General features: G+C 39.5%; 1 protein-coding gene across 2 annotated transcripts; it reads right to left on the bottom strand.

Annotated features, from left to right (window-relative positions):
• Positions 1 to 3,722: 3,722 nt before the first annotated feature.
• Positions 3,723 to 26,899, bottom strand: LOC122648706 (probable zinc metalloprotease EGY2, chloroplastic). Of its 2 annotated transcripts, none has more exons than XM_043841929.1 (13): positions 26,594 to 26,899; positions 26,406 to 26,471; positions 25,951 to 26,037; positions 25,771 to 25,863; positions 24,590 to 24,640; positions 13,410 to 13,514; positions 12,948 to 13,022; positions 12,693 to 12,798; positions 12,376 to 12,469; positions 6,548 to 6,701; positions 5,886 to 6,093; positions 4,433 to 4,593; positions 3,723 to 3,999 (listed from the first exon to the last, which is right to left on the bottom strand). In XM_043841929.1, exons 1-13 carry the CDS (start codon positions 26,747 to 26,749, stop codon positions 3,751 to 3,753), a joined length of 1,605 nt encoding a protein of 534 aa, XP_043697864.1. In that variant the 5' UTR covers positions 26,750 to 26,899; the 3' UTR covers positions 3,723 to 3,750. The 2 variants fall into 2 exon arrangements, with proteins under 2 accessions (XP_043697864.1, XP_043697863.1); XM_043841928.1 differs by having other exon boundaries at positions 13,410 to 13,520; positions 24,590 to 24,643; positions 26,406 to 26,469; positions 26,595 to 26,899.
• Positions 26,900 to 27,263: the final 364 nt, after the last annotated feature.

Genomic DNA, 27,263 nt, shown 5'->3' with positions numbered 1-27,263 from the left:
AATTGTCATATGTGGAAACTTTGTAATTTAATGGCTAATGCTCATCCAATATGAGAAGGATCCTCCATTCTTTAAATAAACATAAGAATAATAATAAAATTGTCAGGAAAAAAATGCTAAATTAATGAAACAATCCTTAACAATCAACATACAATAATTGTTTAAGGCGGCTTGGGGCAAGCCTCCTCCCCCTAAAATATAAAAACTCTTTCTAATCTGTGTAGAATAAATTAGTTAAGAGTTTCTATTTCTTTCCCAGATTAAAATATAAATGAATAATTATGCTTTACACTTATAAGCTATCTCCTGGATACATTTATAAGAGATATTTGTTAGAAGAGGAATCATATGCAACTTAAATCCAGGTAAGTTGGGTAGCCGTCCCAGCCATGCTCATATTTGAAATGGTTACGAACAAATCTTATCAATGGAAAATGAATATAGAATGACAATTATCAACCCCACCCCCCCCCCCCCCACAAAAAAAAAAAAGGAATATGTAATGATAACTTGTTTTCCACTCTAATAAAGTAATAATCATATCTCCAACATTAAAGACACGTCAACACAACGATTGTTTAAGTAATAGAATTTTTCTCGGTATCTTATTGTTCAAAGTGAGGAGATTTGGTGATGTAAAGAAGTTGTCATATGGACTGATGATTTAACAAGCAAACCATTTGATAAAGAAAATTTTTTCTAAATTAACCATCTATCAAATTTAATGATCAATCATGTATGAGAGTTCTCTTATATCCATGTTGATTGAATTCTATTTTTACACGATCCCAAGGGCACCATGATATGTTAATGCAAAAATCAATTTGAGACTTAATCCATGACTTCATGATGATGATATATGTATTTTCCAAATTTGGGATCTAACTGAACTGAAATGATCCTTGGCATGAAGAAACCGGCTCCCAATCGTGGTTTCAGAACTGAGAAGATCCGCTGCTTATGTTTTTATACATGTGCAACTTGTCATGTTGTTTGAAATTCACTCAAAAAACACCGACGAAAATATCTTGCCAATATAAAACTGATTACTTAAGTCTTAAAAATGATTAATTGAATGATAGGACAATTCATATTGTCTTAGCAAAAATTAAATAAATAAGTACCACTAAAAAATACGGAAGGATGGTCCACAGAAAAGGTCTTAGGATGCTACACTTTGTAAGCTCTTAGCTGCATGGGTCCCAGCCATAGGTCCCCCCTCCCCGCAAAACAAAGGAGATGCGTTGAAAGAGAGGGGGGATGTGACCTTTTTTGCGCAAGACAGTCATTCTCTTGCCCAAGATACCCTTTTAACAATTTTGAGCTGTACCAACGAACTGCATTAGTAGTTATCAGTTATCTTCAAACCTCAAGATTCTAAGATGCTTTTTGCATCCCCTCCCTCACTGATTTAAAAAAAGGAAAAAGAACTTGCCCTGCGCAGGACACATGGGATGAAATGATCACCCTGTCCCCATGAAATGCATAATTGACACTCCGATTGATGCCTCCGCATGCTCTCTCATTGGTCCTTACACCGCTGCACGCACAGGATCCACACTCTCAGACAGAGAAAACTTCCCCCTAAAAAAATCTGATCACATTGTGAATATTCAATTTAGAACTTCCTGCATCAATACCTCACAACCCTAGTACCGAATAAACTGGGGGAAAAATGAAAAAATCCCCTACAACTAATGGAAAGTGACTAATTCGGGGGATACAAGTCGATAATTTCTGTAAGAGGACTTTATACAAAAAGCCTATCTAGTTCTCCATTCAACCCAATTATTATAAAACCATATAGCCAATTATGTCACTTGCCAGCATAGATCAAATTTTAATTAGAAGGGATCATGATATATTCAAATATGCCAAATGAAATTGACCCTAAAAAAAAAAAGAAGCCTTGATCAGTCCTAGTTCAGATTGGATCTGGATTAAGATCTGTCCCTCTTTTTTGGTTTTTTCACCCTCTATTTTGTGTATAAACCTGGTCCCTTGGAAAACCTAACAGAAGGCTCTGAATAGAAGAAATATATACTGATGGAGGATTCAGTCAGCCATGAACTGCACAAATGGATGAAATGGTGTAGTCTTAAGAATCATGTCCAGAAAGATCTGCAAGGTAAAGAGAATTTGAGTCTGCAATTTTTTTTTCTTTTTCTGCTACTCTCCATTCAGCAGCTTTGACATACAAGAAGGTAAACCAAAAGAAAGAGGAATGACAGGATTTTGATCGCTGTTTTGTCAAGGAGAAATGAGTGGATTCCTAAGGGGGCTTCATTGGGTGTAATCCTAATTTTCTGGTGTAAATTACATAATCTACACTAAATCCTAAATAGCGCCACTGAACCACTAGGGTGAGATTATGGTTCTGATTTCTGAAACTGCGTAGAACATGTTTTATGTTACAAACACATACATGCATGTTTTAGTAATCTTAACTAATTGGATGTTTGCTGTTTCTGGGTCCGCCATCTGCCAAGCTTGCTAATATCCATGATGCTTAGTTATGCTAACTAAGAAAATTGCGATCCACCATATCAAGTATCATAGCAACATGAACTCTTTTGCATTACCATGATCTATACCTGTAAAGAATAATGGGGAAGCGTGGCCCCTGCGCAATAGGAGCATGTGTGGAAACATTAATAGGGCATCAATTCGCATTTCATGGGGGTGGGGGCAGTCATTTTGCCCCTCCATCCCCCCCCCCCCCTCTTCTGGGCACAGGCACCCATGCTCCCCCACAGAAAACCATTTTCCCAACAATAATAATACAAAAGAAATATATCACTGAGGCTGAGTTTTAGTTGTCACCTAGAATGAAATTTCATTTTGATTTTACATGACATATTCCTTTCGGCTCACATAAATGTGTAAGTATTAACCAACTCCAAAACATATCAAAATTTGGTTATTAGTTAAACTAAAATGTATAATTATCCAATATGATAAGAGGTTTAGATTGGTTGAACAATCATTAATACAAACTATATACCTTCCCTTCCCTTCCCTTCCCTTTTTAACTTGCAACTACAGGGCGCCTTCATTATGGTGAACTGTTCTTGAATTAGTACATTCATAATGGACTTATCTCCAGTCATGATGGCATACCAATTTAAAAAAGAAAACAGGGTAGAAATAAAGTTGCTTCAAGGTTTATAAGAAACGAAACCATTTTTATTATCTATTCATATTTTCGCAAGGAATGGAAGCAGTCCTTGTGAAGAGCATCTATGCAACGAAGCTGGAGCACCATGATTCATGATACCATTTCATAAAAAAAGAACGTACCCAGTGCACGAGGATCCCGCCACTGCAAAGTCTGGGGAAGGTCATGATACCATTTCATCTCTGCTAAAAAATGAATGACCTTTTCAACTGTCTAGGGTCTCTCCCTATATCAGAAAGTTAAGACCTTAATCTACACTAGCTTGCGGGACACAACAGCATCAACTCCACACACCCACACCTTTTGAGAAGCAAATAGTGCTTACCATTTAGCACTTTCTTTTGAGGGGGCCTTTTAAGAAATGCTTTGTGTAGTTATTCAATGGATTTAGCAAGCATTGTTATGGAAAAGAAACATATTAACAAACTCGGTAGATCTGAACCAATAATGCTTCCATAAGTGTAGAATATATACATACACATTTATAAAATGAATTTTATTACATGAAATCATCTCCCAATAAGAAGGGGGGGGGGGGATGGCGACCTTCCTAAAGATTTATGCATGTCTTCCTACAGATTCATAATGGTTTCACTTGTGAAAGGGAAGGGGTACGGTAAACATACAAGCAACCCCAAGAGCAAAATTGAAATGCCAAGAGCAACATACTTGTCATCTGGATCAGTGATCTCTTCAGAGAGTGGAGCAATTGGCCCTCTCTGCAAGAAGAATATCAAAACAACCCAATAGAAGGCCACATCACTGAACAGCGAGGCTAGTCCCAGCAAAGCAATGGAAGCAGCTGTGATACGAGATGAGGCCTGCCAAATATAGACCATTAATAATTTCTCAATTTTCATTTATTATTTTTATTGCAAGGATATCTATCAAGGGATCAAGCCTACAAGCTTTATGCCGAGAGCAACTTTCCAACTGCACAGAAGAATCTCACCCCAGTGATTAGTTTAACAATGGCTGACACAAAGCTACCATTTAAATTTAAGGCCCCACTGATTAACAGTAAATAGAATTTACCAGTTAGTTCTCTGAATTTCCTCAAGAAATATCCAATGCTAAGAATTGGAATGATCAAATGATTGTACCATCAAATCTGGACATTCTTGGGGATTCATAGCATTTATCCGAAAATTCACAAGACTCTTCTTAGCTCTCAGATTCGCATGTGTATTTTAGATAAGAAATTCCCCATTCTTTCTTTCTCTTCTAAACAATGAATACCAATAAATTGATTACCTTTCTTCCCCATAGAGCAAAAGAAATGCGCCCCCCATCAAGCTCCCCTGCAGGTATGCTGTTGATTGCATTAATAAGGAGTCCAGCCCATGCCCATATTACTAGCGGATTGACGGATAAGGGAGTCCCGTCTTTGAGTGTATCTCCCAGGAGAAGCTTTGCTGTAATGGAAGACATGTTATACAATCTTTGTGAGACCCAAGGAGTATAATACAAGTTAATAATATTTTAAGAAAATTAGGTGGAAGAAAAATAGTCAAAGAGACCTCCTTCATCTTATCTTTACATACTGATTTCATTGTAGGAAAAAAATAATTTTAAATGAGATGCACCGGCATTTCCATGGAAGCATGAAATTCCATCCTTCCTATGTCAAAAGCAACAGGGAGCAAACAAAGAAAGGGCCACCTATGACCTAGCAAATTTACAGCTCTTTTTAACTTTCGTTTTAACTCTATTTTGAGTCTTTTGACCAAATCATGTACGTATTGAATTTTCAAAGGTAAATTTGGCTATTCATATATGGAGCAACAGAAATTTAATCCTCCCACTAGTCATATCACAATTTTCCAGGAAAATTTCAGAAAATCCCAATTCCATGTTATTCAGTTGCAATGGAAATCAGTTATATAGTAATCATTGAAATATTTCCATCAATAACCTGTTTTGATGCAATTTATTTTAATCCCAGATTATCTGAGTACCTTGAGGTTAACTGAATTTTGGGTGAGACTACATCATTTAGATCTCCCTTCATATTTTCTCCCAAGTCTTGACCTAAAATTCTCTGATTATTTTCTTCTCGCATAGACCCTAAATATATTAGATACCCCCTTCATCTTACATCTTGATGAAACTTACCCAGAACCATTCTGATAGAGTTCAAATAAGCTGGTCTAGCATTCATAGCTTGTCCATGGCCCTCTGCTTGTGCCAGGTCCTAAAGACTGGCCAATCGAGACAATTGTCACCTTAGCCCAATCTGAGTTTACTATGTTAGTTAACTTTCAGTGAAGAATCAGCTGATCCAGACTGATCCAGATTGGACTGCTCCCCAATCCAGATCCTTCATTCCTTGCTTGGCTAAGGTAAATACTGATGGGTCTTTATACAGTCGGTATATACCAAAATGTCTACAACTTTGAAACATTTTGTGAGCTGTACTATGAACAAGCAACGAAGGCTCTACCACCAAGTGGATTAGCTCATCCAGATTCATTTGGCTAACAAAGTTCAAGTCGATAGCTGAACAAGACAATGCAAGAGAAGTGCATGAAAAGCACAAGAATTTCACACTTGCACACCCCAAGTATTAGGAAAGATTTCTCAAGCAAATCTCATGCAATAGTAGCTGCATAACTTCAGAATGTCCTCATCATTTTATACCCAATCATTAACCTATGTAAAACGACATAACAAAAAATACCAAATGAATGTAGATCAATGTACTTACCTATGCCACCAGCAAGAAGAGACTCATGGAAGACTGATGCATCTACAACAATGCCAATACCATCACTTGGTGGTAAGATAAACCCTAAGAACAGAAGCACAAGACCAATAGAGAATCCAGCCAAAGGTCCAGCAGCTGCAAGCTTTAGAAGATCCTCTCGTTTGGGCACAATATTAACAATCCTTGTAATGGCACCATAAGAACCTATCTGCCACCAAATAGCACATCAATCATCCCATGCATATTTTCTTTCCAAAAAGTATGAAACCTTCTCAAACTGTGACCTTGTTCACATTATGAGTGAAAGAGAAGATGAAAGCAGTCCAAACCCAGCATACTTCATGGGAATCATGGGGAAGCAATTTGGGAGATTTTGCAATGATAAAATGGTAATATATATTATATATATTTAATGCTTTGTCAACAAGAGCTTAGACATCTAGACTCTACAGAATTGACCAAGGGTGGTCCTGGTGCACCCATTGTGGCAGTAGCTAGTAGAAACAAGTAAGGTTAAAATGCTGGCACAGCTAATGGTGATAGGATGGTCCAAAGTTGTGCAATCATTTTTGTACTCAATAATCCAATTAGACAGCCATTTTGATCAATACTTACAGAAACTCTCTCCAGTCATTAAATAGAGCTGGAAAACAAAATCTCACCTGCCAACTAGGAACAAAGTATGGCACTCCAAGCTTAATTCCAGTGTGTCTAGCAATTAAAATGTGGCCAAGTTCATGTGCAAACAAAACAAATGCAGTAGTAATGGCTCCAGGGAGGCCATCCTTCAATAATTCAAGATTGTCAAAAGTAGACCTGGGACAGAAATATCAGCGATAAGTGTTACAAACACAGAAAATATTTTGAAAGCATGAGAAACCAAATGAGTATGTTTGCACCGTAATGTATAGAAAATCACAGGGCTAATAGATCAAAGAATTTGAATTTGGATATAATATATGAATTGAGACTTGAACACAAGATAACATGAATAGCTACAACCAGTTCATCAAAAGCGTGTTATCTCAATTTTGTTCACATGCTTAATAAAAATAAGCAAATACGTTTGCTCATCCCAGATACAATTTATAGTAACTTATTTTCTTCTAGATTCATAGGATGTTGTAGGCAGCAGTGAATATTAATGTTTGAATGATCTAAACTGATCACCCAGCCCCTTATTTATAATAATCTCAAAGTACAATCAAAGTATGAATCCCTCCCAATCCTATTCTTATTAGGAATTTCCACTACAACTAGGAATCCCAAATAGAGATTGGATAGGAGGGAAAAAACAGAAAAGAAGAAAAAACTAAAACAGAAAATAACTAAAACAATAAGACTAAATTACCCCTATCGGGTAAAGTAGCCCATCTCACCACACCCCTTCAAGTTGGAGCAAAGATGCCAATCATGCCCAACTTGACTAGATTAGGATGAAACAATTTCCCAGACAATCCCTTGGTGAAGATATCAGCAAGTTGATCAGCAGATGTCACAAAGGGAATACAAATCAGCCCATCTTCTAACTTTTCTTTGATGAAATGCCTATCCACTTCAACATGCTTGGTACGATCATGCTGTACTGGGTTGTGTGCTACGCTGATCGCAGCCTTATTGTCGTAGTACAACATCATAGGAAGACGAATAGGAACACCAAGATCTTATAGCAAATCTTTAAGCCAGAGTAACTCACAAATACCTTATGCCATAGCCCGAAACTCAGCTTCCGCACTAGAACGAGCAACTACATTTTGCTTCTTGCTACGCCATGTAACAAGATTTCCACCTACAAAGGAGCAATACCCAGAAATAGACTTGCGATCCGCAGAACCACCCCAATCAGCATCAGTGTATGCTTTTATCCGTAGGTGACCATGTGCAAACAAAAGAATTCCTTTTCCAGGAGCTGACTTCAAATAATGCAAGATACGAAGTACAACCTCCATATGAGAAGAGTAGGGATCATGCAAAAACTGGCTCACAGTACTCACGGCGACAACAATGTAAGGACGAGTGTGTGAGAGATAAATCAGCTTCCCTACAAGTCTTTGGTACCGGCCTTTATCAACAGGCTCACCCTCTTTTTCCTTGAGTCGAACAGTAGGATCCATAGGAGTATCTGAAGGATGGCAGCCTAACAACCCGGTTTCAGCCAATAAGTCTAGGACATACTTCCTTTGGGAGAGAAAAATGCCTTTAGCAGATCTGGTCACTTCAATCCCAAGAAAGTACCGTAGTTTCCCTAGATCTTTAATCTCAAATTCTTGTCCAAGGAAGGTCTTCAACCGTCTGATCTCATCACCATCATTGCCAGTAACCACTATGTCATCAACGTAGACTATAAGAACAGTGAGTTTTTCACCAGCCCTCTTTATAAAGAGTGTGTGATCAGCATTACTCTGCTTATAGCGCACAGCAATTATGGCCTTGTGGAACCGGCCAAACCATGCTCGCGGTGACTGCTTCAACCCATATAGTGCACGCCTCAGCCTACACACTTTTCCTTGATTTCTATCGCAAGAGAACCCTGGTGGAATGTCCATATACACCTCCTCATCCAATGCTCCATTTAGGAAGACATTTTTTGCATCTAGTTGCTGCAAATCCCATCCAAGGTTGATTGCACAAGCTAATAACACACGAACAGTATTTAACTTTGCAACAGGTGCAAAAGTTTCCTAGTAATCAATGCCGTATGTCTGAGTGAACCCCTTAGCCACGAGTCGTGCCTCATACCTATCCACAGTGCCATCCACCTTCTGTTTTACCACAAACACCCATTTACATCCAACGGTTTTCTTCCCAGGTGGAAGAACCACAAGCTCCCATGTATTATTTTTCTTCAAGGCTTCCATTTCTTCCATCATAGCTGCTTTCCACTTTCCATCTGATAGAGCTTCCTGCCAATTGTTAGGAATACGAACAGAAGAAAGAGAGGAAACAAACGCACAAAAGGATGGGGAAAGGGAGTTATAAGAAACAACATGAGATATAGGATGCTGAGTGCAAGTCCTGACACCTTTGCGAAGAGTAATAGGTAATTCAGGAGAAGGAAGATTACCAGATGGAGAGGCAGGTTTTGGATCCGGGTTTGGCAATTGGATGGGTACTGGAGCAACAGTTGATTGAACTTGCTTATGTTTCCTTGCATAGGTCTTCACAGTATTGTCATCAATCCTCCGCTGAAATTCACTAATAGTCCTCTAGATAGGACTTTGGACCAGGGTAGATTGCTCCCCCTGAATAGGGATAGTCTCCCCCTGTATAGGAACCTCTCCCCTTGACTCAGGGGGAGTACTAGGGGCAGGCCGAACTGGTTCAAACTCGTGGTAAGCAGACTATAGTGGAGGTGGAGAGTCAATAGTCAGCACATCTTCACTAACACTCTCCCCCTGAAGAGGTGGGGACACATAATATGGAACACTTTCATGAAAGACAACATCCATGCTGACAAAAGTCCGGCGGGATGAAGGGTAATAACATTTGTACCATTTTTGTGTAGCAGAGTAACCCAAGAAAATGCAGCGGAGACTACGGGTTTCAAGTTTACCAGGGGACCTTGTATCCCTGGCATAACAAACGCAGCCAAAAACCTTAGGTGGTACTATAAAGGAAGAAGAGCCAAGTAATAGCTCAATAAGAGCTTTAGAAGTAAGAACCCGACTAGGCAGCCTATTAATTAAATAAGCTACAGTAAGGACAGCATCCCCCCAATAAAGGGAAGGGACATGGCGAGCAAATAGAAGAGCTCTAGCCACCTCCAAGAGGTGGCGGTTTTTTCTCTCAGCCACACCATTTTGAGCTAGAGTGTCGACACAACTGGTCTGATGGAAGATGCCATGGGTAGCAAGGTATTTTTGGAACTGACCTTCCATATACTCTGTCCCATTGTCACTCCTCAAAATTTGAAGAGTGGCATTAAATTGGGTCTTAACCAACTGATGAAAGTGCTGAAAACAGGAAAAAACTTCATTTTTTGTGTGCATAAGGTAAACCCAAGTGAACCTAGAATAGCAGTCAATAAAAGTGACATAACACCGATGTCCAGAAAGGGAAGCTTTCCTACTAGGACCCCATACATCAGTATTAACAACATGAAATAAGGAAGAGGATCTTTTATTAGAAATAGGGTAATTTGAACGTGTCTGTTTAGCCAAGACACAAGGCTCACAAAAAAAGTCTTCCTTATTACAGTCTTTAACAAATGCTGGAAATAAAGTTGATAAAGTACCTAAAGGGGGATGGCCTAGCCTAGAGTGCCATTTGTGTAATTCAGAAGAGAAAGATGCAGAAGGTAAAGCCTGGGTAGGTGTAGGATCTCCATCAAGCAGGAGTGAAAACTACTGATGCACAATGACCAGGAAAGGAAATACCTGTACGGGCAAAGAAGGACCCTAAATTGGCAGCAGACGTAGTAGAGGCAGCGGATGTGTTCAACATACGACGTAGAGCCTGGAGTTCTTCCTGGGAGAAACCGATGTTAGCAGTGGGAGTTGGAGCTACACTTTCAGTGTGATTGGCTTTGTTTTTAGACTTAGCACGACCACGTTTGACCTCAAAATCAGCAGGCTTCCCACGTAATTTCAACCACTGAGCCTTAGTGTGATATGATTTGTGACAATGCTCACACTTCACAGGCTCTTTGGTAATAGTAGTAGCAGCAACACTGTCAGAAGAAGTAACAGGGGTGGAGCCAGCAATCTGTAAGGCTGATCTCTCAACTTCGGGAGTAATCATCATGGCAGCCCTTCGTGTCTCTTCACTGTGAACATAAGAAAAAATCTCCTCTAAAGTGGGGAAAGGAACCCGCCCAAGGACTTGCACCCGGATAGGGTTATAATCATCATTGAGGCCAGCCAAGAAATCATAGACCCGAAACTGATCAACATAAGAATGATAGGCAATAATGTCAGTAGTAGTAGTAGGTTAAAACCTAGCATAATGATCCAATTGCTGCCATAAACACTTGAGGGCAGCATAGTATTTAGTGACAGACATCTCCTTCTGTTTAGTATTTCGGAGTGTCTTCCTGATTTCATAAACCTGAGCACCACTTCCTGATCGACCATAAGTTCCCTTGGCAGCAGTCCATATCTGAGTAGCAGTGCCAAGGAGGAGATATTGACTGGAAAGATCAGTGGTCATAGAATTTAAAACAAATGACATCACCATAGCATCGTTGGCAGCCCATTTAGTACGGGCAGCACCTTCTTCAGTAGGCTGTTTGGTGGTGCCAGTAAGATGGCTAGTGAGTCCCCTACCAGTCACAGTCAAGGATAGTGATCTGGCCTAAATTAAATAATTCGTATCATCAAGCTTAATGGCAGCAGCATAGGGAAGGAAGTCATTCTTAGTCTGACCATCCCCTCCAGAAGTAGCAGTAGTCATCTCTGAATCACCCATAATTCAGCCAGGCAGAAATTGATCCACAAATTTGAAAAAAAAACAGATCTTCAAAAACTGAATCAAGTCTGAAGTATGGGTTTTGAAGTTGCAGCAATTTCAGCCTTCAGAATAGGATGAAAAACAGATCGAGTGCTCCTCTAGTAGTGGGGAAGAAGTCCTCCAAAAATTAGCTCCTTCGGATGAGCTAATAAGAAACTCTAAATTTATCAAAATTTAGGGAAAAACAAATTTGCAGAAAAATCGCAGGTTTGGAATCTGAATTAGGTTTGATCCAAAGCTGCAGTCTTCTATCAGGGAATGGTGTAGACCAATAATGGCAGGAACCAATCTCCAAAGAACCAGAAGTCAAACTGTAGTTGAAGAAGTAGCTTGATCTCTAAAGATGGAGGGAATCTGCCGGCAGAATTAGGTCACACCAGTTGTCTTCAATCTTCAGTGAGGTGTCATTGAGGGCAGCAGCTATATCTTCGTTGGATTCACCTCAAAGTTGCTGCCCTGAATGAGATAGAGAGTCCGAGAGTGGTGGAGAAGGAGAGAACTAGTAGCCAAGACTGTTGGAGAAGGAGAGAACCAGTAGCCGAGAGAGTTGGAGAAGAAAAACCAGAAAATCGAGAGGGCTGCTCTTCAGATTAGAGGTGGCTCTGATACCATGTAAGCAGCAGTGAATATTAATGCTTTAATGATCTAAATTGATCATCCAGCCCCTTATTTATAATAATCTCAAAGTACAATCAAAATATGAATCCCTCCCAATCCTATTCCTATTAGGAATTCCCACTACAACTAGGAATCCCAAATAGAGATCGGACAGGAGGGAAAAAACAGAAAAGAAGAAAAAACTAAAACAATAAGACTAAATTACCCCTATCGGGTAAAGTAGCCCATCTCAACAGATGTTATCCAGAAAATAATCAGAGAGGAGTTGCCCAGAAAGTAATCAGAAGTCAAGTAGATTTTGCACAAGATGAGCTGGTGAAATTAAACAATCCATCTCAAGGGGGAAAAAAAGGTTAACACTTTAAACTAGACATAAGATATACTATATTAAATGAAGAAGAAAAATCAAGAGGAAAAAACATACAGTAAGTTTGATTGCAGTGCAGGTACATTCCGGAGAAGTAAGGTGAAAATGGTTACCAGTCCAAAAGCACCAGCTGCAAACCATTCTGGAACCGCTGCACAAGGAGTGCCAAATGAATTACTATTTAAAATAAAAAACACATCTAACTACTCTGTCCCCCATATCATACGATCACATTTTATTCTTTGCCACAACATAGAAAGATTAGATATCACATACCCACCAAAAACTAGTATTCGAAACAGGAAGATTCAGAAGGTGTTCAATCGGCAACACACACACACAGACACATGCAAATAGAGAGTTGGGACCATTACCAGTTGTCTCTGGTTGCAAGGTCGTCCTTGGAACAACTACAGCCACCGGCTTATCATCCTCCGGATTGATGAGAAGGAAAAGCTTATATTGATCCCCAAATCTATCCTGTAAATAGACAAAACTCAACTTAACTACGCCTTATCACAATTACTTGGATTGGCTGCATAAATCCTGTATAAAATGTACCGAAATTTAACTAAGCCTAAATAACTGATCTCCTCCAAGTATTTGAATGTCAAAAGTCAGGTATGCACCTGCATCCTTTTTGTTATCTTTTCATAACTTTTATCAGCCTTCCCTCGCAAGTTTCCTTTGAACAAAATTCCACCCTGGAACAAGAAAGGAACACCAGGGATGCTTTCAAACATAACATTTATGGGAAATCTTCAACGACAGGTTAAATCAGAACATAGCAAAATTACAAAAATATTTGTCACCTATAATTTTAAGCTGTAATCATTCAGAAAAACAGCAAAATCCATAAAACTAGCACATGGATTTCTTTTTTCCCATTAACCAGTGTCATTCCATGACCCAAAATAATGACTTTAACATAAATTGAGACTCTAGTAATGTTATTGAAAAGATTAGATAAGGTAGTAACTTCTAATAATAGGTGCCTAATAATTTTTAGTTGATCAGAGAATTCTAGAGCCTCTAGAAATTCCATTTGAAAATTTTGCCAGCCTCTAATAAACAGGACCTCATGAACTCACCTCGTATGGCTCCTGGCTTGTGACGAAAAAGGTATCAAAACCAAATACTTGGTCCTTAAGAATGTCAATTGTTTCCTTTGGGACCCTGACTGCTTCACTCAGTTGCTGCGCCAGCAATGAGGAAAAAATATAAGTAATCAATATATAAGAGGGACGCCATTACAAATAAACGAGTTGGAAAATAACAAACATTATGGTTTGTTTGGTTGCAAAGTAAAGGGCCATGAGGGGAAGTGAAATTAATTTCAAAAGAAAATGGAAACTTTTGTAACCATGATGGTGTACCTAACTAGAAATCTTGCCAAAGATGGTGGATAAACTTTTCAAATGAAAATAAAAGTAAAACTCTATCACCAGAATTGGAAAGTCATTGAGTTAGTTAGGCAATCAATGCTAGTAACGATTACAGAAGTTTCCATTTTGGCCACTGTTAAGACTTTAGTTGTATGTGTGGTGACATTTCTTTAGCATTTATGGTGACAGTGACACTTCATCATATATAGTGGTGCTTAGTATTCTTGGTGTAGTGTAGTTGGTAATATTAAGTTACTTGTTGTATTAGTATCCTGTTATGATAAATACTTACTTTACCCATGACATCCACACTCAAGCAAAGTCGTGGGCTGGGTTTCTTCCTCCTACAATTTTCTCTCTTTCTCCTTCCTCTCTTGTTTTCTGTTGGTCCCAACGAATCACTGAGACGGGGGTGTGAATCAGTGACCCTAAAAAGTTCAACCTCAACTCACCCGTCAGCATCACAGTTACTCAATCACACAGGAACATATACTTATTCACACACACACAATCGTGTAACACACCTTGCCTCTCAACCGCAGGCACACACACAACCCTGTGGCAAAGTCTACCCAGTGTGCACACCCATCCTGCAAACAAGGCACTCCAATATATCCATGCATTCACACAACCACATAACACCAGACGTAACGAGGTCCGGCAATGTGCTTACGTCCACGAAGCAATGCCTCGTTGGGCTTCAAATATTGCTCAATACTCAATCACAATTTTGATTGTCACTATGATCATGGAGCCACAACCCCTGTTTACACAGCCACAACTATGAAGGTGCAACCGACCCTGGCTTTAGGCAGCCAAAACCAGCAAGGAGCTACAACCCCTCTCTGTTCAGTGCCCACTGGACTCCCCGAAAATATAGCAAATCGGATTATATGATTTTCCCCATTGACAAGCTCAGTACATATGTAAATCCCTCCCAATACAATGCAAATACACCTAGCCTACTGTCAAATGCAAAAAGAATGGGAATTTCACATACTGGTCACCTATGATGTTGGGTAACCATTGTAGATCAGACGACTCCAATCAATGACAATCTCCTCTTCCTTCCGTATCCTTCTCTTCACACAACCCCTAGGTTTGTTCTCCTCTTCTTCTTCTCAATCTCTTCTCTCAAATTCAAACCCTTGATGTTGCTTGATACTCTTGAAGAATCATTCTGATGGAACAAATCGTTGACCGACTTGACGGTAATCTTCCAGGGTTCTTCTTGGAGACTCTTTTCTCTCCCTTTTTCTTCCCTCATCTTCTCTAGGGATTTTTCTCTTTTCTCTTGAGAGTTCTAGTGTTGACAACACTAAAAGAACAATTATAAAGAGCCCTAACCCGCAACCGAAAATGGACCAGGTTGAACCGCCTGCGATTCGACCATATTCTGCGCACTGTCAGCAAAACAACCATATTGCACTCGTCCGATGTCAGAATGACTTGATTCCGGCAGCAACGAAAAGCAAACTTGAAATCTACAACTTTCATACAAATAGGTTTCCTCTAATTTCGCCTCGAAGATGTTCAAAAATCAATTCGGAGTGATATGAACCAAACCCGTATCGCTGCCTAGATTTCAGTGCCGGCCAGACTCCATTTGGAGCCGGATGGAACCATTTTTAAGCCAGTTCTTGTCAGAACCCCAGAGTATGTATCTTTCAACATCAACCGATGTCTGTCCACTCAAACCTCCATATCTTCCTCATGCACACTCCAATTGACCCGAATCTTTCGCTGACATAAAGCTGACTCGAAAGGCTACATTTCTCATGATGATCTTCAACTCAGGTGCAGCATGCGGATCCCAAAACTGGGCTTGAACCTGACAGATATGCAAACACTGCTATCTTTAGCTTACGCGCCATGCTTAAAGATCATGCCATAACTTCCCACTCCGATACCGGATTGATCTAATTCAAATTTTCTTGGAAATCTAACTTGCAAAACTTCATTTCTCATGATTATATATTCTGTTAAAGAGAGTCCTTCGTGTAAATTGCTTTGAATAGGTAAATCAATCATTTGTCCTTGGGGATCCGACATTAATCCTCTCATCCCTACTAATTGGTGTACCTGAGATGCATTGCCTCTAGCTCTACCGCAGCTGCTGGCACAGAGTTAGCCGATGCTTATTCCCCAGATACCGTCATTGCTTCTTCTCCAGGAAAAGAAGTTTACAACCTGTGGGCCTTCTTCCTCCATGCGGCATTGCTCCGTCAGGCTTTCGCCCATTAATTTCCACCAGAAGGCAGCTCAAAAAAATCCATGAAGTCATTCCAAGTACACAAACATGAACCACAACTGTGCATGGCTTATGGATGCCAAAACTCAACCATTCAAGCCATCTTTTCTCAGTTCACATGCCACATCATCAATATGCCTGTCAGCCTCTCTGCCTTCCTCAGCCATGTCTACATACTGCCACTCACCATGCCAGCCCATACAATCAACTCTTTGCTCTGCTTAACTCTTCTACATATGTCAACTACCAATGACGTTCCACAGTAACACCATAACCACTATGTGAGTATGTTGACTATCTGACCGTGTTGACATTAATGACAACATCAACGGCCAAAGCTCCAACATTTTCCATCGTCTCATACATTGATATTGATTTTACCTTGTCTAATTGTTATACCCACACCCGGGATTATAATTAATTATTATTTCTTCCCCGTGACATGTAGTTACCGCTGCCATGTATGCTAGTGAGCTGTTCTCACTGGTGGTCAAACACAGCTACAAAATCATTGACCACAATACGGGTTTGCTGTGGAGGAAAGATTCCTCAACCGACTGTGGGGAAATTCGTCGATGTCAACTTTGTCGACTATCCTCCTAGTACCAGCCCGGGAAGCGAAGAATTTCGAAGAGAGTATCCCGGAGGGTCGCCTCACTTGGACACTTCATTCAATGATGAACTTGGCATTGCTGTGGGGAAACTATTCGGGGTCTTGGGGGACACACCATGGCAGTTGTAAAATAAGTTGTAGCCCCTTGTCTTATTTATTTACCCTTCCCTTCGATGTCCTCGAAGTGTGGGTCAAGTTTTGAACCGCCTAGGCTATTTTAGTTGATTAAGGAATATTTTATTGTGGGTCCCACTTACCTCGGGAATCGTATGAGGGACTTGTGTTCCATTGTCATGTGGACCCCATCCTTTAATAGACTCCTTTTCCTATTAGGACCAATGGGTTGACCCATTTAATCTATTTGACCCAAAATGGGTTTTGATCTATTTGTTGCCCAACCAAATGGACCCTAAGTCCCACTTACCATAAATAGAACCCATGGGCATTCATTGGCCATAACTTCTCCCATCTACCCTAAACGTGGAAGAGAGCAAGAAGGAAGGAGAGTGGAGAAGCTTGGCTGGAAGCTTGAGACCCCACCTCTTGGAGCCCTCAACGTGGAGCTCCTCTATCTTGGGGTAGGTAAGCCATTAAACTCTCTTCCCTTCTTCTATTTTGGGTTTTGGGAGTTTGGGAAATGGGAAAAGCCTTGACCTAGGGTTCCACTTAGAACCCAAGGATCGATTGGAACCTTTAGCCTATGCTATTGTGGAGTTGTTACACTCCATTGTTAACCCTAAGACTCACAATCTCATTATATTTGAAAGACTTAGGGTTACTACCCTATTATGCCTTAGATTAGGTTCTTCTTGGACTCTCCTCTTAAATCCTTTGGGTTGTATGGACCTAATGAGGTATTAGAACCCTAATGGACCTAGGGGGAAGCTCCCTTGGTGTTCCTTTGCCTTCACACTCCTTGGAAACGAAACCCTTGGTGAAGAACCCCTTGAATCTCGGACCTGGAGGTATGAGGTTTTACCTGTGGTTTTAAGACCTACGAGAAACCACCTTCCCGTGTAAGCCCTTGGTTAGAGAGGTTTTACGTGCGGTTTCATGTTCTGAGAAAAACCACCCATAAAACCGCACTTGGCCGAGACTCTTCTGAGCCCCTAGTTAGAGAGGTTTTACCTGTGGTTTCAGGAATTGGGCATAAGACCACCCTTAAAACCACTCTGCCTCTAAAATCTTATACTTAGGTGATTTAAGGGTTACCTTTTGGGGATCTTCTCCATTACTTGTTAAACTTATTCTCGCTCTTTACCTAGGTATAAAACTCCCATCTTGTGACGTGTTACTCGATCGCGGCAACAAACTTGTAACAACGGGGCATAACATATATTGTGAGTGAGTTTGGCTGTTGTTTGGGCTTGCTATTATTAATTGTACATGTACCATGCTATTAGTATACTTTATTGAGCATGATTGTGCATCTTGCATACTTTTAATACTTGATTGATATGATGATGTTGTGATTGTTTTCCATTCTTTTATTGGGTTACGGTGTCGGTGAGTGCCGGTGCTGGAACCCCGGAATATATATATAATACCTTTGATTGAAGTCATATTGAACTGTATGTGCCGTGCCGTGCTGGTACCCGGGTGCTAAATGGAATGGGACGTTGATGCACCCGGAATACCTCTCGGGACGATAGGACTTGTATGTAGTATATCTGCGGCTAGGACTTTAGTACCCTTATGCTACGACCTTTACCAACAGGGGTTTAGGTGTTGGATAACCAGAGCCCGGATTCTGTGGTGTGAGAGAGAGCCAGTCATGGTAGTAATGGTTATCGGGGTCTGCCACTGGATGGTCTTGGAGGCTTTGACCGACGCAGGCTCCCTAGTGACAATTGAGGTTTCATTGTGGCGATAATTGAAGTGACCCACAGTGTCTCCCGAGTTGTCACAGTAGCATATACCTCTGACTTAGTTTGTGTGTTAGGTGAAAAATTTATTAACATATGCATGCATCATGGACTATGTGAATTGTGTGTTTGTGCATCCCCATCCCCTCACTGGCTCAGTGGAGCTAACCCCCTCGTGCGCACACTTTTTAGATTATGATGCAGATGGTGGTTATCTCGTGGGACTCGAAGTCCAGCCCTCGGGATACGATGATATTGGTACGGAGGAGCCGGAAGCTGTGTTAGAGGAACATGGCGATGGGTGTCCTTGTGACGATTGCGCCTACGGGCCGTGAGGATATTTGGGACTTGGTCCCTTTTTGTTTATTTTGGGGCTTAAGCCCATGTATAAACTTTTACTATTATACTCTTTTGTTAGTGTAGAAAACCTAGGACCTGTAACCAGTAACTTGAGAGAAGAGAAAAAAGAAAGAATGAGAGAATAATAACTTGTTGTTTTCGTTGATAGGAAAGCCCTTCTATTTATAATAGAGGGAAAATTACAAATAGAAAGGGGAACTCCTAATCAGATTAGGAATTCCTAATCATGATAGGATTCCAAGTTACAATAGGAAAAAAACTAGAACTAATAACTCAAATTGAAACTAAGACTAACAACTCACAATAGAATTAGGACTTGACATAATTAGAAACTAGGACTCCAACTAGGACTAGGAAAATAGAAGATACACATATCAACCAAATCACTGTTCACGTGAAACTGTTCACGTGAACAGTACTTCTCAACACTCCCCCTCAAGATGGATTATACAAATAAGTAAAGAAAGAAGATCCAGCTTGAACTAAAGAAAAAAGAACTCCTAATAATGCTAACACTCCCCCTCAAGTTGGCGCATACAAGGTACTAATGCCCAACTTGAACAAAATGAAAAAAACTAAGTTGTAGTAGAATCCAGCTTGACATATAAATGCAGCTCCCAAATAAACCTTCAAGAAATTGAAAAAATAGATCTTTAAAACTTGGACAGACATGATCAGCAAACCGGGACTAGAATGTCTTCCAAAACAGGCAGCTTTCAACGATCTTCAATAGCTATCCAATGATGAATCTCAAATTGTCATAGTGACTTAGAATCTTGAAGTGAAATAACTGGAGCAGCAAGTAGCGAAAACAAACTGAATTAGGCAGCGGAAAAAAACTATATCAACCGAATCAAAAGTCCTCAAATAGGCAACAACCAAATATCTTCAATATTTCAATACTTCAATCTCCCCCTTACGGCAGACTCAACCCAATAACAAAGTAGATACCCATTGGCAATGGTGAAAACTCTGATCGTCTATGCTTTGCACCAAGTGTTCTTGCAAGTTCGCTTCTACAATGTCTCGGGTGTCTCGTACATAATCCCCCTCACGTGTAGTACACGTGGACATAACGAGATGATGTAAGAGATAGGGCAAAAACATAATATTCCAGAATTTTCCAAGAGGTGCTAAGGGTAATGGAAAAAGGAAGAAATGACAAATTAGAGAATACCATTAACTTCCAAAGGTGTTATGGGTTTATGCCAAATGTATGGGATATGAAGGGAATTAGAATTATTGAAAGGGAATGGTGTTGGAAAAAAGGATGGCATGGTTGTAATTTGGTGGAAATCCACTTTTAAATACAATCCAAGCCAAAGGGCAAACTGGTAATAAACCAGAATTTTCAAGGGTCAATTGGGTAGTCAAATATGAGAATGTATTAAAAAGGTAATGGCAGTTCCGTAAATAACCAGAATTTTGCAAGAGGTTTTGGTAAACAAAAACAATGGGATGCAATTGGTAAAATAATGGCTATAGAGAGTGTTTATTTGGTAAATGACCAGAATTTTCAAGGGGTTATTGGAAAATAATGAAGCAAGGGGACAGATTTGGAAAAGAATTTAATTCCCTAGTAGAAAAGGTAAACTAGGAATGGAATGTAAAAAATGGATTAAAGATAATAAGAGATAAAGAGAAGGGTATTATTGGAACTCAAAATATAAGGTTTTAAGAAACCAACTTACGAAGGTTGTCTTCAACCTTATGACAAAGAATCCAGGGAAAGCTGGGCAGCGGCAGCGACAACGGCAACTCACCATGGTGTATGATCTCAACAAGAATACCTCATCAAGAACAGAAAATCGAGGAACCAAGAACCAGTAGCACTTCTACCAAGAACTAGCAGCACCATCTCTAACCTCCAACGTGAATCAGAGGCTGAAGTATTGTCTTCAATCTCTGGACTCAACAAACCAGACCACAAAAGCCAACAGCAGAGAACGAGAGCCCATTCAGCAACTTACAAAACCCAACCACAACTCCAAACTCTCCTCCTCACAACCGAGAAGAAGAACAGGCGATGATGTGCAACCAGACGGAACCTCCACACAACAAGCCCAAACAAACCAATATTCTGGGAACCAAGTCGCAATACATCTCCCTGTGAAGTCCAGGTATTATCTCAGTGATACAGGCTCGACTCATTAAGCAAAAAACTCTCTGAGATTATTTTGGTGGTAACTTGAACCAATCTGAGTTGCAGACATCGATTCGCCTAGCAGGAAGGGATTTTTGCCAAGAGGCTGGAAGGGTTTGGTCGCCCAGGACAAGGGTTCCTTCAACCCTAATTTCAGGGAGGAGAAGGGGGTGGAGAGATAATGAAGGCCAAGAGAAGGCCTGCTGTTACCGCCTGGAACAGAGAAGAAACCAGAAATGAAGATCAGTGTACACCAGTAGAAATTGATCGATACAGGTATGATTTTCATACTAAATCTGCATCGAAATCAGTATATGAAACCCATACAAAATCGAAACGAAACCCTAGTTCTTCTTCTTTTATGAACTAGGGTTTCCTTCTTCAACCCAGAAACTTAAATGACTCTCAAAACTGCAAACCAAGGAGAGAATCAATCACTGATTGCCTATCTCTGATACCATGTAGAAAACCTAGGACCTGTAACCAGTAACTTGAGAGGAGAGAAAAAAGAGAGAATGAGAGAATAATAACTTGTTGTTTTCATTAATAGGAAAGCCCCTCTATTTATCATAGAGGGGAAATTACAAATAGAAAGGGGAACTCCTAATCAGATTAGGAATTCCTAATCATGATAGGATTCCAAGTTACAATAGGAAAAGAACTAGAACTAACAACTCAAACTGAAACTAAGACTAACAACTCACAGTAGAATTAGGACTTGACATAATTAGAAACTAGGACTCCAACTAGGACTAGGAAAATAGAAGATACACATATCAACCAAATCACTGTTCACGTGAACAGTACTTCTCAACAGTTAGTTATTAGATGGTCAGGGGAAATGTGTTGACTACAGTATTTTATCATTTAACCTTTGAACATCTTGTAACTATTTGATTTTATATGCTTCCGTAAAAAAAAAAACAAAAAAATTACTGATCTTTTGGAATGTAATATTCCCTTTCTGCATTTTGATATTATATTGCTTTAATATTGGTTATGACTGTGCGTTGGGACACTGTGTCAGTGATCCTGGTAGCTTAATGGGATGACACGCGTCGTCCTAGTCACCCCTTATATTATATTATATTCCTTGTCTGGAATAGGGGCATGACACTAATAATGTCACATGGTATCAGAGCAAGGTCGATCAATACTTGTGCAATCATATTCACTATTTTGAGAGTTTATTCAGTTTTTTTTTTTATTGGTTGGCAGCAACTAATGCTGCACCTTTCTTCTTAAACCCTAGTGAAGATGTTGTTAGAGTAATAGGGGTACTTGAGCCACTGGTTTATTATAAGTCATGTGGGGTTGTAATTTTTATCTGTTGTTACTTTTTACCTTTTACCTCCCTAGGGAGGCATATGTAATTCTAAGAATAAGTTTAATGGAATAGATAGGTGAGAGGAGTCTATTCTCCATCACCACGACTTTCTCTCCACCTTTCTTCTTCTTTCTCTCTTCTTCTTCCTTCTTCTCTTCTCCTTCTTCTCTCTTTAGTTGTTACTCCTTGTTCCTTGCTAGAATCAATCCATACCTAGTCTCTAACTAGGTATCAAAGCTAGTTTGAGAGTCGACTAAGCTCATTCTCTTCTCTTCTCTAACGATTAAGTGAGTTTGGGTTTAAGAAGGTTTACTAAAACAAAACTCACAACATACCTGCAGAAAATCAGATCTAACAGCAGCCATAAATGTTGAAAATTTTCAAATACAAGTGCAGAAAATCCCTTCTAGGATTCATGAAAATTTAATAAAGGATACGGTTTTCTGACCAGCGAATTGGAGTGTTGTGATCAAGTGCTAAGTCACTACCAAACTCCAAAGAATGTGTCCTCAGTGCCTCCTTATAATTGATGAATCTCCATAGTGTTTGAGGCTATAATTTAAGCCAACAGTGGGAAATCTGGGATTGGCAGAAAGGAATACGGGAGAGGGAGAGGGAGAGGGTGGTAGCGTATGAGAGAAGAATTAGGAAAAGAAAGGGTCCTTGGCTTTACACCAACTTAGATTCACTCAAAGGTTTGCAGGGAATCAATCATGCTACAGAGAATGAGAGAAAATCTCACAAGTTACTTCCAACATCTTTCATTGTCTTCAATCCCTAGAATACAATCTTTTAAACCCCCCCCCCCCCCAAAAAAAAGAAAAGAAAAGAAAAGAGAAATAACACCCTAATAACTACTTCTCCGGTAATAACTTCCTAATAACTACCCCACTTAGCATTAAACATTAGTACATAACAGTTTTGACACCAAATAAAATAAAATACAACAAAATAAAACAAACTACACATAAATAAACAGAAATACGCATCCACAAAAGTTAATAAATCCATAATGAAGTGATGTGTGGCCATATATGCCTGCGTCTCCCCTGATATATCCTAAATCCTTGACTGATGTCTTCATCACTACTATAACGAGGTCCAGTACTAAGGCTGAGTATAGAGTTATGGCTCAAGTTGCAGCTGAGTTAATGTGCTTGAAATCACTTCTTCAAGAGCTTGGGTTTCCAGTAACTAAACCTATAAGCTATGTTAGAAATCAGAACTAACTAACCAGCAGAAGATAGAAGAAGAAGAAGAAGAGAATAGAGGAAGAGAAGCACACTGCCGAGAGAAGAAAACAGCAGCCTGCGATAGAAGAAGATAACTTCTATCGCAGGCCTTGGGTTCTATTAATAATAAAGCCAAACTAATCAAGGTAAGCTGGCTAGGGGTTTATTAGAAACTTACCCCTAAGCCCTCACCTATTACATCTTAACAAATAAAGACTTAAAAGATAGAAAATTACATGGAACCCCAAAGACCCAAAATAGCCATGACAAAACTACCCCTAATTTTCAACAAGCTATAACTATTTTTGTGATAATCAAGCAACCATCTACATTGCTAGCAATCCAGTTTTTCACAAGAGGACCAAGCATATTGAGGTCGGCTGTCACTTTTTGAGGGATGCAGTAATGAGGAAGCTGATTTCTACTCCATTTGTATCTTCTGTGAATTAGCCCGGTGATATGTTTACTAAAGCTTTATTTTGTCCAATTTTCTTGTAGGTTGTTCCAAGATGGACATGGTTGATGTCTATACTCCAGCTTGAGGGGTGTGTTAAGACTTTAGTTGTGTGGTAACATTAGTATATAGGGCGACACTTCACCATTTATAGTGGTATTCAATATTCTTGGTGTAGTGTAGTTGGTTTAATATTAAATTACTTGTAGTAGTATTTTGTTATCACTCTATAGAGTCATAACAAATTAACAATTATTAATAAATACTTACCCCACCCATGACATCACACTCAAGCAAAGTCGTGGGCTGGGTTTCTTCCTCTCTTACGATTCTCTCTCCTTCTCCTCCTTTTTCTCTTGTTTTCCTTCTACTTCTTCCTTCTTCTCATGCATTGGTACTGATTTTACCCTGTTCAATACTGTCACAGCCATCATTGCCAGTAATGATTACACAAGTTTTCTTTTTTTTTTTTTAATAATTTCATATCCCTTTCCTTCTTTTATTTCACTTCTAACCAGATGGAACCTACATGAATATTCATGTAAAGGGTGAAAATGGGAAAACAATACATGAAAGACAAGTCATCTTCTGAAACTAGATTTCCAAACTCAAAAGAAAAAAATAGATCCAGTAGTAATTACCTTCACACCTGGAAGAGGAGATCCACTTGCAACTTCTAGATAAACAGTCTCCTCCTGCATGAAACATTAAACACTGAAAAAAATTAAATTAATTGCCTGTCCATCAAATAAAACCTCGAAGTATAAGAATACTCAAATGAACCAGTGTCTAGACAGGCATCCTCCCCATCTAGTAAACTATCACCTTTTTTTTATAAATCCAGTTCAGCATTACCTTGGGAAGGATTCAATTGATCTATTCAGGGGGCAACCGACCTAAGGGTCAAGGGGTGAAAAATTCCTGTGTACATATAGGTAATTCAGTTAGATATATAGGCTGCTACCCCTCCACTATTTGCATCTATCCGTATTTAAATGTTATTAGTTTTAGTGCCCCCTCTGCGACACAATTCCTGGGTCCCCTGGATCACTGTTGCTTTCGTTCATAATCAAGGCTATTGGTGAAAAATTCCTGTGTACATATAGGTAATTCAGTTAGATATATAGGCTGCTACCCCTCCACTATTTGCATCTATCCGTATTTAAATGTTATTAGTTTTAGTGCCCCCTCTGCGACACAATTCCTGGGTCCCCTGGATCACTGTTGCTTTCGTTCATAATCAAGGCTATTGGTGTGTTACACATGACTAAATGAAAGCTCTTTTCCACATATATGAGAGCTCTTCCTCCTTATTTCTATATGACAACAGCTAAAGACTGTTTCTGTTGAACAACTCCATAACAGCCATTAGTTGCTGTCAGGAAGAACATTGCACTTAGAAGGAGATCCTTAAAACACTTTTGTTAAGTAACCACTAATAAGAAATCTCTCAAGCATTTGATCTGATCGATGGGTCAGATAATGAGATTGCCCTTCTCAGACTAATCAGCATGATTTTCCAATAAATCATTATCTGATTCTGAGAACTCAACATGTAGCTTAAGTGACATGTTTTGGTTTTAGTTTCAAACTTACTAGAAAGAAAACTACCTGGATATTATGACTTAGTATACCAACTGAATAAATAACTAGTGTATTTTAATTTGTTGGAAGGGAAGTTACCTGGATATCATGACTTAGTATAGCACCTACACTATTAATTAGCTACTTAACTTCCAAAATAATTAGAAAGAAAATTACCTGGATATCATGACTGTAGTAATATGCAGCAGAGCTATTTTCAAACTAGAAAGTAAGTTACCTGGATGTCACCTTCACCCTTAGTTTCTCCTGTGCTATCTTCAACTGCATCAGTTGAACCAAGCATTTCTATCCTGGTTAATTGGTCCTCGTCCTAACAAAAGTTGGTGACCACACAGATCAAAAGAAAAGATCAATTCAATCAACACGATGGAATAGATCGAAATACTTCCACAGTTACTTGATCATCAAGAATAGGCTGAGAATCATTCTGCGTAAGTGGATCACTGGAAAGTGGCATTTCTCCATCTTTCGGTATTTCTGTTTCCTGAAAAAAGAAAGAGACGGTTCAAAGTCCAGAGACAACAATATTGAACCAGAACAATCTCAAAAGGGGGGGGAAATCTCCTGGTATGTAGCCAAAAAATGGCGAACCAAATAAAACCATAGATTCTAAAGCAATCTGAAGCCAACATCAAGTTCATATTTAAGCTACTCTGAGTCAGCGAAAAACTGTTAACGGCGAACAACACCAATCCAATCGAAAAATCGAATAGACGGTGATAAAGTTTGCGAAACGTTAACAATCCAAAGTTGAGTAATCGACGCAGTTAGTGCCAGCCAAATAACAGTTTGAAGTTGTCCTACTAATGATAACGACATAAACTGGAATTAGGGAAGTGAGTAAATAGGCACCTTATCATTATTACTTTCTGGCTCAGTCTCTGTCTCAGTCACTCGGCAAACAATCCCTGGCTTCCTATGAAGCACCAACCGAATACAGAATAAAATATACAGAATAAAATATCAGCTCTTTCATATTCCAAATTCAAATACATCAGACGCCGGAAAGCTGATAATGATAACTAAGAAAGAATCGAAGACCTTGAAACAGGATTTTTCTGCAAATGGTGCCTTGGAAAACATCTCCGCCTCACGGCAACTGAAGAGGAGATAGCTGGATGAAGACGAAGATTACAGCAAGGACTACACGGCCAAATGGAGGAGAAACTATCGCGGAAGGTGATCGTAACGTTCATCTCTGGTGTTTGCAACAAACGCAACTGCTCTAAAATCAAGCAGCGAACCTTGATTTCATGGCGATGTCTGTGAGACCTTAACTAACACATTAGAATCTTGGAAACAAAGCTTCCTACTGCAATACTGGATTGGCAGCGAAGTGTAACAGAGGACTAGGATATTACAGAGAACTTAAAAAGAAGGAATTCAGAATTTTCAGTTTAATCTTCCAGCGGAGCGTCGTCCGTCGAAACTCGACAGACAAAAGCGCTTATAATCTCTGGGTTTGCCTCTTTTTAGCCGTTACCCAAAACCCCCGCCTAATCTAATCTAATGTTCTGCTCTCAAGTCTCATCGAGAAGCGAGATCTCACAACGAATCGTTATTTGACACGTGTCCGTTTAGTGTAGTTTATTTTTTTGGCCTTTCTGTAGGCTTTAGTGCTTTACGCTGTGTTGGCTTTGCGCTGTGTTTGTTTGCATAGAAACAAAAAGAAAAGAAAAGAAACTTTAATTAAAAAAATGAAATAAGGGG

The sequence above is a fragment of the Telopea speciosissima genome, chromosome 1 (genome assembly GCF_018873765.1).
Source record: "Telopea speciosissima isolate NSW1024214 ecotype Mountain lineage chromosome 1, Tspe_v1, whole genome shotgun sequence".
Lineage (NCBI taxonomy): Eukaryota > Viridiplantae > Streptophyta > Magnoliopsida > Proteales > Proteaceae > Telopea > Telopea speciosissima.
This window is presented reverse-complemented; position numbering and strand designations above follow the sequence as displayed.

Coding starts and splice junctions, on each gene's coding strand:
- LOC122648706 (XM_043841928.1), bottom strand. CDS start 26,749: ATGAACGTTACGATCACCTTCCGCGATAGTTTCTCCTCCATTTGGCCG. Junction 25,864..25,950: donor AGCCTATTCTTGATGATCAA/GTAACTGTGGAA, acceptor AACTTTTGTTAG/GACGAGGACCAATTAACCAG. Junction 6,702..12,375: donor GCACTGCAATCAAACTTACT/GTATGTTTTTTC, acceptor TTTCTGTCCCAG/GTCTACTTTTGACAATCTTG.